The 20,659-nt window shown below is 38.1% G+C and overlaps 1 protein-coding gene across 4 annotated transcripts in view; it reads left to right on the forward strand.

Moving 5' to 3' along the window:
- Nucleotides 1-20,659, forward strand: part of LOC130905435 (mediator of RNA polymerase II transcription subunit 13-like) — a 225,407-nt gene that overhangs the window by 65,007 nt on the left and 139,741 nt on the right. For all 4 annotated transcript variants that reach the window (XM_057818833.1, XM_057818834.1, XM_057818835.1 and 1 more), the window contains exon 2: nucleotides 13,670-13,907. In XM_057818833.1, coding sequence (XP_057674816.1) covers nucleotides 13,670-13,907 — 238 coding nt within the window. The remainder of the gene's footprint in view (nucleotides 1-13,669; nucleotides 13,908-20,659) is intronic.

A 20,659-nucleotide genomic window follows, 5' to 3' on the forward strand; every position in this document is an offset into this window, starting at 1 on the left:
CAGTGTCAAATAGTGGAAAGACTTTTGACACTGACAGGGAGTGACGAGGCAGCAGTGCAAGCAGATGTCTCTCTCTCGCTCTCTCTCTTTTTTGCACTGGCTTTGGGAGAAGCAGCATCCTTGACCTTGTCGTGGCTAATTTTAGGGCAGGGCTTATCGCAGCACCAATGTTTATATCCCCCATTACACGCACTGTCATTATAGGAGAGACTTGTTTGTAATTATGGCTGCGCTTGACATGCAGCTGTGCAAATGCAAGACGCTGCAGTGCATTGTCCCTTATGTCAAAGGGTTATTGTGACACAGTACTGAAAAATTTGAGTGAAATCCTCCCCATTCTAGTCAATTCAATGAGTGGGTACGTAGGCTATATTAAGAGGGATCTTCTTGAATCTGAAATGTTTAACCTACTCAATACGCAAATCCTCATGTCAAGGGTCAACACTGAACTAGGAAAAGTCACAACTCCCTGATGGTGACTCGAACGATAGCTGACCAGGAAATAAAACAAATAGAGGAACAACTTTTTATGCTGAATATTTTTTTTAATTAGACCAGGAAAACTCAACAAACTAACAGCTTGAATGCTAAAGGTCTATAATGCTCTAAATTGCTGCCAATGGTTTGTTGTTTCAAATGGTAGAGTATATCGTATAATACGATGGCCAGTATTGTCACAGATTACTTGAAAAAGTTATCTAATTACTGATTACGCCTCAAAAAGTAATCTAGTTACTTTACTGATTATTATCAAAGTAACTAAGTTACTTTAAAATAATTTTTCAGTTACCTTTTGCCAATTTTTCTCCCTTTGCTGCCTCAACATAAGAATGACAACAGAAAAATGTCATCGCATGTAATTGAATGTTTCACATAAGGCTAAATCTTTGAGTTAACGGCGGGGTTTGATTAGTCGATAGAGTTGATTTCAACCACGATTGGCAATCTGCACGGAATTTGTTCAAATCAACTCCAACGACTAATTAAACCCCTGCTAACTCGAAGGATAAGCCTAATATAAAAAAATCTGAACTTCTCCTTTAAGATAAATACCTAGCCGTTAAAATGTTGTTTATAAAAGTTGTAAAGCAATAATACAAACAGCAAAAATGAACGAAATGAACAAGAATCCTTCAAGTATTTCATAATGGGTCCAAATTATTTTTCGAACAGATCATGTGACTAGCACCTGAGAGATGGCCCTTTGCTTTTCTTAGGCAAAACGACAGCTGAGGAGGCAAGATGGATATTTAGAATTTCTTTAAACCTAAGCTTTCAAAAGCTTTCGAGGATTGAACATGAACAGTATCAAGCTGTACTGTATATCCTGTATATACAGTACAGGCCAAAAGTTTGGACACATTCAATGCAATACAGACCATGGTCCCAACCCCATTATAAAGGCAACAAATTCCACGTATTAGCCCTGATATGGAATACCTGTGAAATGAAAACCTTTTCAGGTGTCTGTAACTTGAAGCTCATTGAGAAAGTGACAAAAGTGTGCAAAAAAAGTAATACGAGCAAAGGTTGGATACTTTAAAGAAAGAATATAAAACCTGTTTTCAGTTATTTCACTTTTTTTGCCAAGTACACACATGTTCATTCATAGTTTTGATATCTTCAGTGAGCGTTTACAATGTACAGTGGGGCAAATAATTATTTAGTCAACCACTAATTGTGCAACCTCTCCCACTTGAAAATATTAGAGAGGCCTGTAATTGTCAACATGGGTAAACCTCAACCATGAGAGACATAATGTGGAAAAAAAAAACCCAGAAAATCTAATTGTTTGATTTTTAAAGAATTTATTTTCAAATCATGGTAGAAAATAAGTATTTGGTCAATACCAAAAGTTCATCTCAATACTTTGTTATGTACCCTTTGTTGGCAATCACGGAGGCCAAACGTTTTCTGTAACTCTTCACAAGCTTTTCACACACTGTTGATGGTATTTTGGCCCATTCCTCCATGCAGATGTCCTCTAGAGCAGTGATGTTTAGGGGCTGTCGTTGGGAGACACGGACTTTCAACTCCCTCCACAGATTTTCCATGGGGTTGAGATCTGGAGACTGGCTAGGCCACTCCAGGACCTTGAAATGCTTCTTACGAAGCCTTTTCTTTGTTGCCCTGGCTGTGTGTTGGGGATCATTGTCATGCTGAAAGACCCAGCCACGTCTCATCTTCAGTGCCCTTGCTGATGGAAGGAGATTTTCACTCAAAATCTCTCGATACATGGACCCATTCATTCTTTCTTTTACACAGATCAGTCGTCCTGGTCCCTTTGCAGAAAAACAGCCCCGAAGCATGATGTTTCCACTCCCATGCTTCACAGTGGATGCAATTTCTTCGGATGCAATTCAGTATTCTTTCTCCTCCAAACACGAGAACATGTGTTTCTACCAAAAATTTCTATTTTGGTTTCATCTGACCATAACACATTCTCCCAGTCCTCTTCTGAATCATCCAAATGCTCTCTAGCAAACCGCAGACGGGCCTGGACGTGTACTGGCTTCAGCAGGGGGGCACATCTGGCAGTGCAGGATTTGAGTCCCTTGCGGCGCATTATGTTACTGATAGTAGCCTTTATTACTGTGGTCCCAGTTCTCTGTAGGTCATTCACTCCCGTGTGGTTCTGGGATTTTTGCTCACCGTTCTTGTTATCGTTTTGATGCCACTGGGTGAGATCTTGCATGGAGCCCCAGATCGAGGGAGATTATTAGTGGTCTTGACTCTTGTATGTCTGCCATTTTTTAATAATTGCTCCCACAGTTGATTTCTTTACACCAAGCGTTTTATCTATTGCAAATTCAGTCTTCCCAGCCTGGTGCAGGTCTACAATTTTGTCTCTGGTGTCCTTCGACAGCTCTTTGGTCTTGGCCATAGTGGAGTTTGGAGTGTGACTGACTGAGGTTGTGGACAGGTGTCTTTTATACCGATAATGAGTTAAAACAGGTGCCATTAATACAGGTAACGAGTGGAGCCTAGTTAGACCTCTTTATAAGAAGTTAGACCTCTTCGACAGCCAGAAATCTTGCTTGTGTGTAGGTGACCAAATACTTATTTTCCACTGTAATTTGGAAATAAATTATTTAAAAATCAAACATTGTGATTTTCTGTTTTTTTCCTTATTCTGTCTCTCACGGTTGAGGTTTACCCATGTTGACAATAACAGGCTTCTGTAATTTTTTGAAGTAGGAGAACTTGCACAATTGGTGGTTGACTAAATACTTATTTGCCCCACTGTAAATAGTGGTGAAAATATAGAAATTGCACAAATGATGAGGTGTGTCCATCTAGTTTTGCAGCCCAATGCACATCGCATTGTAATTAATATATGTGACACGTTTTTTTTTTGTTTTTTTTGTTCTCCAATTAGAAAACTTGACATGTGATAAATGCAAAATAGTAACATACAGGCACTAAGGAAGCTAACTTTAATCAGATTACTGGTTTAGAAAAATGAACGTGTTACATTGCTTGTAAAAGAAAGTAATCAGATTACAGGAACGCGTTAGTAACGTGTTACTGACAACACTGACAATGGCGGCATACATTGAAATGGGTTGCCAGACCTAACGCCCCACTGAAAAAAACTGTACTCTGGGTCACAACAAAAATGAGTTTGACAAGTTTAGCACCCTTGCTCTAGGACTACTGCATTGTAAAAATTGGTTACGATATTAAAAATCTGTGTGTGTAAGTGCCCCTGGATGGATTTACAACTAGGGCCGGTGTGCCAAACATGATGCTTTTTGGTGTTCAAATACATTTTTGATGTGTTAAAAAGTGTTTTAAGAGTGTGGGTGGTGAAAGTATTAAAGCTGTTGTTTTTTTCCCGCATGAATAGTGGATGGTTCGGGAACATATTCCAGCAACAAAGCAGGGTTCACTCTATTCATACAGTTTACCGTCCTCCTGGTAATAAAAATATAACATTAACCCATCCCACGAACACATTTTTCATGCCAAATGTGATGTCTTCTTTACACATACAGGGGTAGGACAAATAACGGAAACCCCTTAAAAAAATCAAGAAAAAAAAAAAAAAAAATTAATGTGGTGTAGGTCCTCTTTTTGCGGCAATTACAGCCTCAATTCTCCGAGGTATTGATTCATACAACTTGTGAATTGTTTCCAAAGGAATTTTAAGCCATTCTTCAGTTAGAATACCCTCTCTTTTAGAGACGATGGAAGTGAAAATCGACTTCTTTATTGAATCTCTAAAACTGACCATAAATGCTCAATAAAGTTGAGGTCTGGGGATTGTGCCGGCAATACGAAATGCTCAACTTCATTCGAATGTTCCTCATGCTATTCTTTAACAATTATGTTCAATGATTATGATGCCAAAATGTTAGGTGTTTCCATTATTTTGTCCAACACCTGTAATTGAATTAGGTAAATTAATATTCAATTTTTTTTTTAATTTTGTTTTTTTAATTCTCACCAATACCGAATAGTTTGTATAACAAAAATACTTTTTATCTGTTTATCTCTCTGCGTCTATCATCTGGAGCAACACGTCAAGGCATTTCATCTTCTCTAAGCACGTAACGTGGGGGAAAAAGTCTGGGAGTCTGAAATGGACAGATACACACACATCAGTAGGAGTGTGACAAAATATCGAAATGGTGATATACCGCGATACTTTGTATCCTAAAAGGTTATCGATATGCTCCTGGCAAGAATCGAGATATCGTTTAAAAATGGTGTCAATGTTAAAAAAATAAAAGGAACGAACAAGGGATGGCAGCGAATGAACGTTTGTTCATTCGCTGCCACCCTCCCACTTCAAATGGATTGGACGTCTACTAGTGATAAACTCATTCCAATTCTCAGCAGAAGCTTGTTTTTCTGTTTATTAGTCGTTTTGTAGAATATCCTAGAATGATTTCCTGAATGTATTGATAATCGTTGTATCGCCATATCATAGTTATCGTGAGCTTTGTATCACAAATCGTATCGCATCGTGAGGTACCAAGAGGTACCCACCCCTACACATCAGACTTGCACACACAGCTACTCCCCCTAATATACACATGCCCTTGAGAACATATGAATGCCATTTTTAATTAAATAAATCAAACATGCTCAAATATTGCATCCTCAAACAATTCATTTCTTAGACAATGTACCTTTTCATCATCGTTCACACTCTTTATCATATTTCATTCTTTGTGTTGCATTCAGTCCAGTGATTTTAGTGCCTCTTTGTCCCTTTATAGCAAGACATTGTGTGTACATGTGAATTTGAAGAGGAAGTAGCCAACCATTATTGGATGTCCTCCGAGGAGTTATTGATCGCATTAGATGTTTTTTTTTCACGTGAAACACAACAGTGCTATTGCAGTGTAAAAGCCTCGCCGCACTCACGTTATTGATTCATGCTTAGTGCTTGCTATATATCATCCCGCATGTAGGAAAATAAATACACTACTAAAATGGCACTCTAAGACAAAAGACCTCTGGCAAGTGAATAATTTTAGTAAATTGCACACATCATAGACCTCCCGCATCTTCTACGACTAACGAAGCTACTAACGACAGTAAAACCAGCCAATTTTGTAACAATGGGGGGGGAAAAACTCAATGCTAACCACTTGTTAGTAAAGGAGTACATTTCTACATTTTTTAATAGACATTTAGTTCCACAATGCAGTGATTGTACCACTTCTTCATTACATCCTGAACTGTAGTATTTCTGACATTGAAAGTGCATGGCCAGTTCAGTGAGTAAATAATAAGAATAAGGAGTTCATTGGATGTTATAACTTACAAAAGAAAATGAAAGCAAATGTATATTTGTCTACTTAAAAGTAAATACTGGGTTTACCAGATCCCCCTAAAAATAATTCTCACTACGAGGAGTGTGAAAAAATATTGAAATTGTGATATATTTCGGCCCAATTTTGCTAAACGGATCTGCCCCAGTGTCCTTTTGAAAAATGGCCCAAACTCTGTAGGGACTCACTTGCTGGATCAGCAACCAGTTTTGGGCCAGAACTGGTCCAAGGTAGCACACACTACATTAATGTATGGCCCGGATGTGGCACACTTTACCCAATCTGGGCCAGATTTGTATCAAGACCGTTTTCAGTATTAAGTTCGGGGTCCATTTTGTTCAATGTATCGTACTGTAATGTATTTATATTGCAAATCAAATTTGTCTGTTAAAAGCAATAATGATAACACTTCTTTTTCATGCCATTTATTAATGCTAACATATTAATGCACCATAATTTTTTTACATACAATTGTTTTTTTCGCAAAATATTTTAATTTGAACTAGGGTTGTTCCGATCATGTTTTTTTGCTCCCGATCCGATCCCGATCGTTTTAGTTTGAGTATCTGCCGATCCCGATATTTCCCGATTGCTTTTTTTTGCTCCCGATTCAATTTCAATCATTCCCGATAATTTTTCCCGATCATATACATTTTGGCAATGTATTAAGAAAAAAATGAATAAAACTCGGACGAATATATACATTCAACATACAGTACATACAGTAAGTACTGTATTTGCTTATTATGACAATAAATCCTCAAGATGGCATTTACATTAAAAACATTCTTTCTGTGAAAGGGATCCACGGATAGAAAGACTTATAATTCTTAAAGGATAAATGCGACTTTGTATATTGCCATCTAGTGGATTTTTATGAGCTTTCAGTAAATGATACTGCAGCCATTTAACTTCTGCCCAAATGCATGATGGGAAGTGCAACCATGACTGTGCGTAATGGTACCAATTGGTACATCTTCTCAACGTTGGGAAATAAAATAGGGTGTTAAGAAAAAGATCAACCACTACCTTTCTTCCCCACGTTGCTTCCCACGATATTTCTAATCGTTGAGAGAGGGATTGTAAGGCTTTAGTCAATTAAAAAAAGGCTTCAAAGGCTGCCAAAATTCTCTCTACTCATTTCACGTTGCCTTTTAGCTCTATGTATACGCAATATGGTGCCATTATAGATTGAACGTGACAATGCGTGAATGGGTAGTGCAGCGCATGCGTTAATTGCGTTAAATTTTTTAATGTTATTACCGCCGTTGACGCGATAAATTTGACAGCCCTACTTTAAGCCAAAACTAAAGACTCTGGATGAGTGTAAAACATTTTGTCTGTAACGTTAAATACAATTAGAAAATGATTTAATTAAAAAAAAAAAAAAAAATATATATATATATATATATATTTAAAAAGGCATGTCCGATATTTTTTTGCCGATTCGGATACATCGGATGACAATTAGAAAATGATTTAATAATTAAAAAAAAAAATATATATATATATATATATATATATATACATATATACATATATATATATATATATATATATATATATATATATATATATATATATATTAAAAAAGGCATGTCCGATATTTTTTTGCCGATTCCAATGAAAATGACGTGATCGGACCCGATCGACCGATCGATCAGGACATCTTTAATTGGAACAAGCAACTCCACATTAAATATGACCCATTTTTTGACTGTAAACAACATAGTATTTGTTAAGGTTCTGGGATAACGGGGGACCTAATTCACTGGTGATGAGAGGGAGGGGTAGATAGTGTCTGAAGAATCCGTTGGGGATTTGGTATTAGAACAGGTGAACGGGCAGGCAGGCATTTCGCCAGGGAAGCAGTACAGGATCTCGGGAGGAAAACACATAAATGACCTGAGTATCAGGATGACAAGATTCTTTGTTAGCTGAAAGTCACATACCTGTAGGTGAGTTGTTGATCTGGAGATGATGTGAGGCCTGGTTTAAGTAAGCTGCTGACGATGATCAGGGGTACCTGGTCCGAGGCTCACCCATCTGTGCAATTAGGGCAGTGACACAAATGCACACGGAGGACGGGCTCAGTTTCAATAATGGTATTCAAACATTTAAACATTTACAGCAACACAGAGTAATGCTTTCTCCTTCCATACGTTGTTATGCAACAAATTTTGAATTACTTAACTTGCAGACATGGCAGATCACTGAATTGGCCATTCTATTAACGCTTGATTGAATAACTGTTTAGCAGTCAAGAAGTGACTTTAAAAGGCAATTATGACTTTGAATATAGCACTTACCATAAAATTTCGGTACACCAAGATGATGTGTCTTGAATCCTGCATGTTCACCTGTGTAAGGCTGATTCTGACTTTCACCATCAAAAAAAAAAAAAAAAAAACCTGACTACGCATCACGTCAACGCGCGTGACGTAAACGTCAAAGGGCCGTGATTGTTGTCAAAATATTTTAATTGGAACAAGCAACTCCACATTAAAGATGACCCATTTTTTGACTGTAAACAACATAGTATTTGTTAAGGTTCTGGGGTAACAGGGGATCTAAGCGCAGAGACAGAGGCAAACTGGCAGTGGTAACAAGAGTTTATTGACGATGAGAGGGTGCGGCAGATAGTGTCCGAAGAATCTGGCGGGCAGTTTGGTGATAGAATAGGTGAACGGGTAGGCACGCGTTCTGGTAGGCAAGCAGTACAGGATCCAGGGGAATAGTAAAAAAATGAGCTCAGTATCAGGATTACAAGATTCTTTGTTGGCTGAAGGTCACTTAGGTGTGTTGGCAATGATGTGAGGCCAAGGACCGGTTTAAGAAAGCTGCTGATGATGATCAGCGGGACCTGGTCTCAGGCTCACACATCTGTGCAATCGAGGCAGTGACACAAATACACAAACACGAGGAGGGGTTCAGTTTGAATCATTTACATCAAACACAGAGTAAATGCTTTCTCCCACTATATGTTGTTAGGCAACAAATTTTGAATTACTTAAATGTGCCGACATGGCAGATCTCTTGAATACACCGGCCATTTTATGAACGCTCAGTTGAGTAACTTGTTTACCAGTCAAAAAGTGACTTCAAAAAGCACTGACCATAAATAATTCCGTACACTGAGATGACATGTCCTGAATCCCGCGTGTTCTCCTGTTTAGTGTCGCACCGGGTGCCCGCCTTCAGGGTGCGTGCTGTTGTTGTGACGTCACAAGTCGACCGTTAAAAATCTGATTTTTAACGCGTCCTGTCTGCACGATCCGCCTCGGACCAGTGCGTGACCTATCATTTGGACTGTCAGATTGATGATCCCTGGCACACTGAGGTGTTCAGCAGACGTGATTGCTCTATGAACCTGGCGAGCTGACGCCGGATCCGGCGCACAGTCACCTGCTATCGGGTTTGGACTTTCAGATTGATGTCTAAGGATTCGGGATGCCCAGGACTTGAACTTTATTTATTTCATCTGCTGTTTCTGACTGTGTATCATATTGCCTCTGCAAAGCCCTTTGAGACAAACTTGTTGTGATATAGGGCTATACAAATAAAATTGAATTGAATTGAATGATCCCCGCCGCGTCTGGCGCACTGACGTTTCGCGGGCGTGATTGATATATGGATCTGGCGAGCAGAGGCTGGATCCGGCACGGAGTCACCTGCTATTGCTGTAGTCGCGCCGATTTTTGGGGCATTTACAGGTCACTTTCTGTACATTTTAGGGCATTTACAGGCCACTTCCTATTGAGTTTGAGTCACTGCCTATTCCTTTGGGGAGATTCCTGGTTCACTTCCTGTTCTGTAACCCAAAATCAGCAGGAAGTGACTCATAAATGCCCCTAAATTGACTGGAAGTGACCCAAAAATGCCCCAATATCAACAGGAAGTAACTGAAAATCAACACCAAATGACCTGAAATGCCCCAAAAATAAACTCATTGGTTGCCACTAACCGCCATAGATGTCCAATCTGTTTGAAGTCGAAGAGGTGGCAGCGAATGCACGTATCGCCATATCATGAGATCATCGTTATCGTGAGCCTTGTATCGTAAATCGTATCAAATATCGTGAGGGACCCCGAGGATCCCACCCCTACTCAGCACAATGATAAGACTGTGAGCATGCCAAAACATTATTATTTTTTTTTTTACAATTTGTCAAATTTAGTCTCCATAGTGACAAATTGTTTGCCCAAAAAAAAAACATAGCGGGCATTAAGCCGCAAGTAACATTGCAAATGAAAGGGCCAGGTCAAAATGGAGCAGATAAGATGCTTTATTGGAAATATTCACTGTGAAAATTATTTTAGCAACTTCATGTACCGGCAAAAATGATCAAACAAAAACGTGTACATCAGAATATCAAAAAAAAGGACTGTCACATTACAATACATTCATGATGTGCAAGGTTTTTGCAGACATGTCGTGCAAACAGTGAAGGAGTGGTGTGCAAAGGGGAAGGAAGTAGGGGTATCTCACTTGGGTGTATGTGTGTATTCCAGTCTCAGTCCCTGGGTGGGATGCGTGGGAATGGGGTAAAGGCTTTGACAGCCTGGTGAAGAAGCTCTGGCTCTTGTTGTATTCAATTTGAGGAAACTGCATCTTTCTCCAGAGGGGAGGGGAGAAATCTTATATTGTATGTTGATTAATAAATGTTTAGTTTTCTCAGCATATACTGTATATTTCAAAATAAACTTCAAAATGTTAATAGAATTAAACCTGTTTTAATGGTGAATCTTTGAAATATTTTTCCAACTTTGACACCATGTTGGATGGGGTAGTCAAAAATCTTAGCAAGTTATTGTTATCACCTTCTTTTTAAAAATCCCATATCCAATTATGATTGGAGTTCAAATAAAGTATGAATCATGGAATTTGCCTAACATTTTATTTCATGAGATTTTTACATTAGTTCTGTTACGATAGATATGTTCACTAGGGATCAACCGATACGGGTTTTTCAGGACCGATACCGAGTATTAGTAGTTAGAGGGGTCGATAACCAATTTTTGGAGCTGATATTCATCTGCAGTACAAGTGTACAAATCGGCGTAAAAAAATGGAATAATGCAAACACTGAACTTCTTTGGAATGTCTAAAGCATGTTTATTAAATCACATAAATAGAAAATAACTTCACAACTGCCTGAATTTCCTAGAACTCTTATAAAGTTGAATAAAAGGTTAAATAAATAGCTCTCTCCGAAAATGGTTCACAGAAAATACAACAAAATACATGGAGTTCTCAGACTCAGCAGCACCTCTTGTAAAGTTAAATACAAACTTAGATAATGGCTCCATGAATTTTTCCCTGAATTCTCAGCCCTGATGACCTTGTATAAGTATCCTTGAGCAAGATACTAAGCCCTACGTTGCTCCTGGTGGTAGGTAGATGAGGATGTAGTGTGAAGCATTTGAGGGCCTTAAGAAGGTGGAAAGGCGCAATACAAGTGTAACTCCATTTACGATTTAACCAATCAGAGGACGGGGTGAATACTAATGCAGGAGACAGCAGGCAGGAGAGAGAGATGTGGCTGCATCTGAGCCAAAATAACCCAGTTTTAAATGGATTTTTTTCACATCGGGCGGTTGAATTAAAAAAAAAAAAAAAAAAAAAAAAGGCCGATACAGATATACGCCAAATTTCCAAATATCAACGCCGATAATCGGCCCGGTCGATTATCGGTCTATCTCTAATAGGGTTGGGCATTGAGCAACTATGGGATCCGGGACTAACACTCCGGTTCTCCCGGAACCGTTCAAATTTTTTAATTTTGATTCTGAGTTTCGATGCCCCGACCGCCGACCGGAAAAATAGCTGACGAACACCACGAAGAAGAAGCCTCATGAAGACTAGCTCCGTTATAAGCAAATCCAATAAAGTGGCTAATTTAGCTTAGCACAAAAATGTGTTGCTTTGCTTCACATAAATGTAACAGAATAAACACAAAGTAACAACAAAGTAACAGAATAAACACACCGATAAATATCAGACCCTCTGCTAAAATGTGAAAATTTACAGATTTTGTTTTATTAAGGGTCCCCAACGATGTGTAGTGCTAAAGTGATATGCAAAATAGGCAAAACGAATTGCCGTCTTCTTCCAGTAAGTCACCAGTAGTGGAAGCCAAGCGCAAATAACAAAACATAGCAAAACCAAAGAAAAACTGTGGAGTCCGGAGTTACAATAGTGACATCTTGTGGACGGATGAACAATATATCAGTTTAGAAATAAATCAAACTTAAAAAGTAGTCAAATTAAGATCAAGGGACAGAACAAGATGTCAGCCCTTAACTAACTTGTAGAAATACCACTTAAAACAAACAATGCAATACAATAAATGCCTGCAGCATTAGACACTCTAAAACATAGGCAAAAGAATATGTGTAAATGTTTTCTCTGTGAGCTTTTTGAAGCATCTTTGTGAAAGTGCACTCCTATGGAAAGAAACTTCATCATAAGTTCAAAGACTGATATTTATATTAGGGCTGTCAAAATTATCGCGTTAACGGGCAGTAATTAATTTTTAAAATTAGTCACGTTAAAATATTTTACACATTTAACGCACATGCCCCGCTCAAACAGATTAAAATGACAGCACAGTGTCATGTCCATTTGTTACTTGTGTTTTTTGGTGTTTTGTCGCCCTCTGCTGGCGCTTGGGTGCGACTGATTTTATGGGTTTCGGCACCATGCGCATTGTGTAATTATTGACATCAACAATGGCGAGTCACTAGTTTATTTTTTGATTGAAAATTTCACAAAAAATTTGTTTGAAAATCTTACTAATTTTATTAAAACGAAAACATTAAGAGCAGTTTTAATATAAAATTTCTATAACTTGTACTAACATTTATCTTTTAAGAACTACAAGTCTTTCTATTCATGGATCGCTTTAACAGAATGTTAATAATCTTATTGCCATCTTGTTGATTTATTGTTATAATAAACAAATACAGTACTTATGTACAGCTTGTTTAATGTATATATCCGTCTTATGTCTTATCTTTCCATTCCCACAATAATTTACATAAAAATATGGCATATTTTATCGATGGTTTGAATTGCGATTATTTACGATTAATTAATTTTAAAGCTGTGATTAATTCAATTTGAAAATTTAATCGTTTGACAGCCCTAATTTATATATAAGTTGAAATAGCCCTGTGAGAAATACATTGCAAAATTAATTGAAAGTTCAAGTAACTTAAAAAAATAATCGAGAAATTAAGAAATTATAAAAACTATGCAATTTTTTGACCCTGCCTATTAAAAGAATCGGAATCTAGGATCGTTTGGAACTGGAATCGAAACGTGAAATCGTAACCGATCAAATTCAGAAGATGCCCAACCCTAATCTCTAATGGTCACTGAATTTTAAGTTTATTTGTAAAACTATTGACAATGGTAGTTCTTCATTTTTTTCTTCTTGTTTTACGTAATTTTTAGATGGCACCACGACATTAGTTTTTGGGATTGTGACAGCACCCACTTCAATTACTGTACACTTATTTTTACCTGGATATACATTACAGTATACATTTTCCAAAGTTCCGAGTATTTAGAGATCTGCAAAATTGTTTCATAGTTTAAAATTATATTGCGAATAAATGAATATTTAAAAAGTGTTAATAAAATAATATAAATATTATTGGAATATTTTTTATTATTTAGGGTTATATAAAAAAAACTTGATTTGACTTCATTCACTCATTTCACTTCATTCAGAAGAATAACAATGAACAGCAAATGCCTGCTGCTGGAGTCCTTAATATAACAACTTGAAAAAGATGAATGCCTCAATTGCTAATGAATGAAAAGAATGAATGCTGTATAATGCCTTAATCATCACCCCCCTCTCATTTCTCATTAGGCGGATTTGACGGGTATCAAATGGCGCTGCTACAACTTCCGTGGCAGCGGCGAGTACGGCCCAGTGATCTCAGCGCCAGCTCAGGATGACCCAGTGCTGCGCAGCTTCATGCGCTGTGTGCAAGCCAACCTGCTGTGCGTGTGGCGCCGCAAGATCAAACCCGATGCCAAGGAGCTCTGGATCTTCTGGTGGGGCGATGAGCCCAATCTGTCGGACGTCATCCATCATGAATTGGAAGGTGAGTGTGATTTACAGGACATGCTTGCTTGGTTGAGGTTTTTTCTTTTTTAATTGTTTTGTGCTGTGAGCCAAAATTTGAGTTATGAGTGATCTTTAGCTGTACCACTGCTTGATGCCCTTGCTTGTGGGCAAGAGGAGCAACAGTTAAAAACACTAATATGCCGGTTGCTGTGGACAAGTGAATGGTTGTTGTAAACAATTATTAGGTCTGCTTTGTTTCCTAATTTTGGAAATCTAAGGTTTATGGCCCACCCAAACTCAAGTCACAATTTCTCCGAAATTAAATGTCATAGCAAAATACAGTGGTACCTCTACTTACAACATTAATTGGTTCTGGAAGTAGTCTCGTAACCCAAAAATTTCGTAAATAGAGACGTGTTTTACCTGTAAATGCCCTAATCCGTTCCAAGCACTACTGACACGCCACATTAAAACTTTATAATTGGGGTAAAACCGGAATAAAACAACAACCAAACACATTTTAATCATTACATATACCTAACCTCTCCATTAGTACATGTAATGAAGTAGTCAAGAGAAGAATATGCAAAAAAAAATATATATATCTTACTTTTCGAGCAACACTATGTCATCTTTCTCGAGATCGATGGTACCTATCGCCCATCTCACTCTTCGTGACACAAAAAGCCAGTCCATGTTTTTTTTCCTCAAACGCATGTTTGATTGGGTGATGACTTGGCCCCACCGACACGCTCTCACAGTACAGAATTACGTTACATGTCAACATGCCGCCTCCTCTGCCTGCTTCGAAGAGGAGGGATATTAGGATTTTTTTTTCAGCCAGCAGTCGCTCTAAGTGATGTGAAACATCATTGTTGTTAAGGTGGAAAACACACCACTAATTTTGCTACTGAGAGTCCAACCTGCATTACAGTTTTGCATTACCATTACATTAAGCTGTGAGAACTTGCCAACCTGAGTAGGAACCTGCTTCAGGAGAAGTGTCCTCCTGTATGTGTATTCTACTATGTTAACGTTAATTAAAATGGAGAAATATAGTGAACTCTGCTCAGCTGTAAGAAATGTAGTGAACCAAGCTTTACCCCCTTCTTCCCAATTTTCATTTTTATTTTGCTTATGTGTTCTTAAAGCAGCCAAAAGGAGCTTTCAATTTTTGTTGAGTTTGGCTGTGCTTGAGGACAAAAGCAGTAGTTTTTTTCCTGAAGGAAGGCTCAATTTTAATTTTTTTATTTTTATTATTCCCTGACTAAGAAGTTTTTTTGTTATATTTAATTTATTTAGACAGACATTTTTGAGTGGTATTAAGACAAATGTTTATTTTTTTGCATTCCTGGATAGTAAAGAGATGATTAACAATTTTGTATTTCTTTGTATGTTAATATACAAATTTGTGTTCAAATATTGCCATTTAAATTCGCTAATAAAATCCAGACATTTATTCTGGAAGTTTTCAAAATGTTTCTTTTGGAGTTTATGAAAAGAAAGGTTTGAATTAGTGTAAATCTACTAGAAATAAGGGAAATTATTTGCCAGTGCTTCAAGTAAATTTTACTCAGATTTCGTGAAATAAGAAAAATAAATAGCTGAAAATAAGCTTAACAGACTTATTTTAAGCACAAAGCTTCTACATTTAATCTTTATAAAAACTTGTTTGTCAGAAATGTTCTTAATTAAGTCATAAGTTACATAAGTCGCACCGGAGTATAGGTTGCATTTTGGGGGGAAATTTACTTGATAAAATCCATCCACATAGAACAGATATTTCATCTTGAAAGGCAATTTAATATAAAAATACAATAGAGAACAACATGCTGAATAAGTGTACAGTATGATAATGTTACATGATGCATGAACAATGAAATACGAATATACTGTCCTCACCAGGACGCTATGGCTCGGTCCTGGCTATACAGCGAGCTAAAATCCCAAATGACGATGCTGGACGTCCATATAATTTGCTGACTTTATTTTGGTCGTCGTTATGACACCATCATTTGAAGAGTGAAACTAAAAATAGAAATAATACAAATCAGTTTTGTCCTCAATACTAAACAGGTTCACATCAACGTAAATAAATGATAATTAACTGCTATTACAGCAATGCCACAAACGGTTAGCATGCGTTCGTAGCATTAGCAAACCGTTCAAATAACCACACAACTGGCTCTAGGTGTCCGATCGCGGGTGGAAAACACAAAACAACAACAACAGAAAAGATGATACACACAGGCGTTGCCTCTGTAGAGATATCTTACAAGCATAAACAATGAACGTAGGTTCGCAGCCGTATTTCTCTCGCTCTCTCGCCCACTTGCTTAGATGCTGCGTAGCTGTCAGTCTTCTTCTGGCGTGTGAGCGCTCTTCTTCACGTAAACAAGTGCGAGTGCGCCCCCACTAGGGCATGAAAGTGCCGAAAACTAAAAGCATGCATTTCAATATAAAAAAGTCAATAATACAATTGAACACACATTGCCAAAGGCAGAACAAGAACGTGGCCATAGCTATTAAGTTATTCAGATAACTATAGCATAAAGAACATGCTAACAAGTTTACCAAACCATCAGTGTCACTCCAAAACACCAAAATAACATGTGAAATGATATCATAATGTGTTAATAATTTCACACATATGTCGCACCCCCAGCCAAACTATGAAAAAAAACTGCGACTTATAGTCCGAAAAATACAGTAAACCAGTCGTAACCTGAAAATAACGTTTGTAGGGACTTTCGTAAGTAGAGTTACCACTGTAGTTCATATGTCAATGGAAAGGTGGAACTGTACTCTTTTGGATTATTACGAAATCTCAGTTTTGAAAAATGGGTCACTGTAACTCATTATATTGTGCCTGGTCTTGTTTACTTTTTTACAAGAAGAAATATTCAATTCAATCCAATTCAATTTTATTTGAATAGCCCTATATCACAACAAGGTTGTCTCAAAGGGATTTGCAGAGGCAATATGATACACAGTCAGAAACAGCAGATGAAATAAATAAAGATGAAATATGTAAAGGTCAAGTTCTGGGCATCGCCCATCCTTAGACCCTCCGCGTCGGCAAGGAAAAACTCCAAAAACTCCTAAAGCTGTTTGGGAGAAAATGAGAAACCTTGGGGAGTACCACAGTCAGGAGAGATCCACTCCCAGTACGGATAGACATGATGCACCAGGACTGTTAATGGGAATTAGCAGATGGAGTTTGTAAAGATGCAATAGAGTAAGGGAACAAGAAGAGGTCAATCTAGCTAGCCAGATGAGTTGGGGGGGGGGGGGGGGGGGGCAACGACAACGTCCATCCTGCCAGGCGTCCGGATAGTCAGGAAGCTGCAGCTGAAAAATAGCCCCTCCCCAGAGGGGAGGCGGGAAAGGGGACACCGGGTGACTAGTGATGAAGAGAGTAGTCAACTAGATAATAAAATTTGAAAATATAAATAAAGTAAGACAAGTGGTAGGTAGAGGAGAAACGTGATAGGACTCAGTGGCTGTACTTTCCCCAGCTTCTAGTGCAGCTTAGACTGAACTGTGAGTCTAGTCCGATTTCAACTAGCCTGACCATAAGCTTTGTCGAATAGGAACGTTTTTAGTCTAATCTTAAATGTACAGACTGTCTCGGCTTCTTTAATACTAGCTGGAAGCTGATTCCATAAAACAGGAGCTTGGTGGCTAAAGGCTCTAGCTCCTACTGTACTTTTAGAAACCCTGGGAACTACCAGTAGACCTGCATTCTGAGAACGGAGTGTTCTGTTGGGGCGGTATGGAACCAGAACATCGGTGAGATAAGATGGCCCCGACCCATTAATCGTCCTTAATGTAAGAAGGAGGATTTTAAATTTAATTCTAAACTTGACGGGAAGCCAGTAAAGGGCCTGGAGCACAGGGGTGATGTGCTCTCTTCTATTAGTTCCCGTTAAAAGTCTTGCTGCTGCGTTCTGGACTAGCTGAAGACCTTTTTTTTTTTAGAACTTTTAGGACAAGCTGCAAGTAGGGAGTTACATTAATCCAATCTAGATGTAACGAACGCGTGAATTAATTTTTCTGCATCGTTTTTAGATAAAATATTTCTAATTTTGGCTACGTTGCGCAGGTGAAAAGAGGCCGTTCTGCAGGTTTGTTTAATATGAGCTTTAAATGAAAAGTCTGGGTCAAATAGAAGTCCTTCAATATATGCAATATATTGCAATATTTGCTTTTTTACCTTTTACCTTCTGTGAGAAAAAACTATTGTTAGCACATTTCAATTTTGGGCTGGGTTAGGTTCTCTTGGTTTATCTGCCACTTCATATTGAAATGCATTCATGAACAAGCAAGGTCCATACAGGCAGACAAGAGGCAAGGATTGAGGCTTTGATCTCAGAACTTTGAGGCGTTGTGTAAACCAGTCAGCCACCATGCCCCACTGTAGTTCAGATTGTTTCCTTGAACTTTAGTGTAACTGAATGTCATAGAAATTAGACTCATACCATAAAGTGCAGCTCAATGTACACTGATGCCGCACATGTGCTGTTGTTGTCTAGCACACAATAGACCTCTCATGGTGTGAGCTGTCAAGTTCTCACCAAGCTTTGTGCTGTTTGTTTAAGACGTGTTTGAGCTTTGTGCAGAAAACTCCTTTATTTGAGCCTCCTACAGCATATATCTATAATGTGTTTGCTTTGCAACTCAAGTGTTTATATGCTGTTCGGGTACTATCGCTGTGAGGAAGCACTGTGTGTGTGTGTGTGTGTACGTATGAGGAGAATCACACCAAGCTATCGCACTTGGGAGGCTGCTACTGTCAGCACTATTGCCCCTATTTATAGAAACATTTGCATTATCTCGCCGCGCACGTGTGTCGAAATCCAACATATCGACTAAGCCCCGGGAAGACAGAGCGCGGGGGAGGGATTATATTATTCTGCTTCTGCTTTCATTAGAACAAGAGAAGTGGGAAAAAAAAGATGGAAGACTGGATGCAGAGGTTGTCGCGATAGTGAGAATTGACCATGAAAAGAGCTTTGAAGGCGCAGCATGCGGATACTTGACAGATGTCAGCTAAAGCCCTTTGTTCCAGCATGTGTAATACAGCGAGGTCCTTTGTACGTTGATATTGTTGTTGCAGAGACACGACTGCCAACACACAGTCCCCAGTCGTCTAATAGCCTGTTGGAAGTGCGCAGGATGAAGAAATAAACTCAGCGTGGTGCTAAGGCACAAATTAGGCTTTCATGGGAGAATTCTATTGTGTGCGCCTTCAAATCTACAGTATGTACTACTTGTAAAGTGCAACTGGCAGCTCATGCTGAAATGCATTGAGGTTAAATAAACTTAATAATCCTGTAATACAATGTAAAACAGAAAAGAAGCATTATGCATTGGCACAGCTTTACCAAGACGTATTAGGGCCTCATTGAAAACGAAAAATACATTAAGTTCTAAATCGCCAGGGGTTTAAATCACCAGTTTCATGACAACACGATACAATATCGATTCTTTGGGCACGATATGATTTTTGCCAATATTACAGAGTCTGCCACAATTCAATTTGATTCAAGGACCTTCAATTGATTTACCGTAATACAATATCATGCACACATTTAACACAGTTATATGGCCCCTAAAGTACGAAAGAAAATACAACGCAGTTTCCAAACATTGGAATTGAAAACCATTTAACAAAACAGCAAAGAGAGCTTTGGATCGACTTAATTGGCTCGTCGCTTAACCACTCAACATATCGATCCAGATTGATGTATTATTTCAAATCTAGTTGTAGTATTTCAAGCATAAATATATACCTTAACTAGGGTGACCGTATTTGAGTTCGGAAAAAAAAGGACACTCGGCCCTGCCTCGAGATACCTGAATTTTCTCAAACTTCACTCAAAGATTCCTCAATCACATTAATATATTTAAAGTGTGTCTCCTCCATCTGGATAGAAAAATTCAGTTTTATATATATAACATTTTTTTATATAACCATATAGTATATAACCAAAGACACAAATTCAAATTCTCAGAGGTTACTCAACAGGCTTTATTATTTCTAAAAAAAAAAAAAAAAAAAAAAAATAATAATAATAATAATAATCGAAAAACAAAACAAAACAACCCCCCGCAAAATAAATAAACAAATAAATAAATAAATAAATAAAAATTTAAAATAAAAATGTTTAAATAATGATGGTAATAAATAATTATAGTAATATAATGCAGACCCATGGAAATGTAGTCTATTCAATACACACAGACATTAGGCTATGTGCCAACTAAACATTTTTATAAATTTCTATTTAGACAAATGTCGTTGACAAATTGTGTATTCCCACTCAATTGCTATTCTCATTCAGCGTTCTGGATTGCAACCAAACAATAACCAAAATAAACTGACAGACGATTCAACCAGTGTTGAACCAACCAACCATCTTTTCATGGGACAACACTGACAAAATGACACTTTGACACAATGAAGACTAGTTTGTGTGCAGCTTATATACGGTAATAGAGTTAATTTATTTTCCCCTCAAAACAAATCAAAATATAGCCATTAATATCTAAACCCCTGGCAACAAAAGTGAGTACACCGCACGGGAACTACTTACGTCACCTAAATGTCCGAATTGAGTACTGCTTGTCATTTTCCCTCCAAAATGTCATGTGACTCGTTACAGGAGTGCTGTCAGCATTGCTGCAGAGATTGGGGGGGGGGTCATTCCCACCACCATGCTTGACTGTAGGCATGACACACTTATCTTTGTACTCCTCACCTGGTCGCCGCCACACATGCTTGAG

Source organism: Corythoichthys intestinalis, chromosome 17, assembly GCF_030265065.1.
Source record: "Corythoichthys intestinalis isolate RoL2023-P3 chromosome 17, ASM3026506v1, whole genome shotgun sequence".
Lineage (NCBI taxonomy): Eukaryota > Metazoa > Chordata > Actinopteri > Syngnathiformes > Syngnathidae > Corythoichthys > Corythoichthys intestinalis.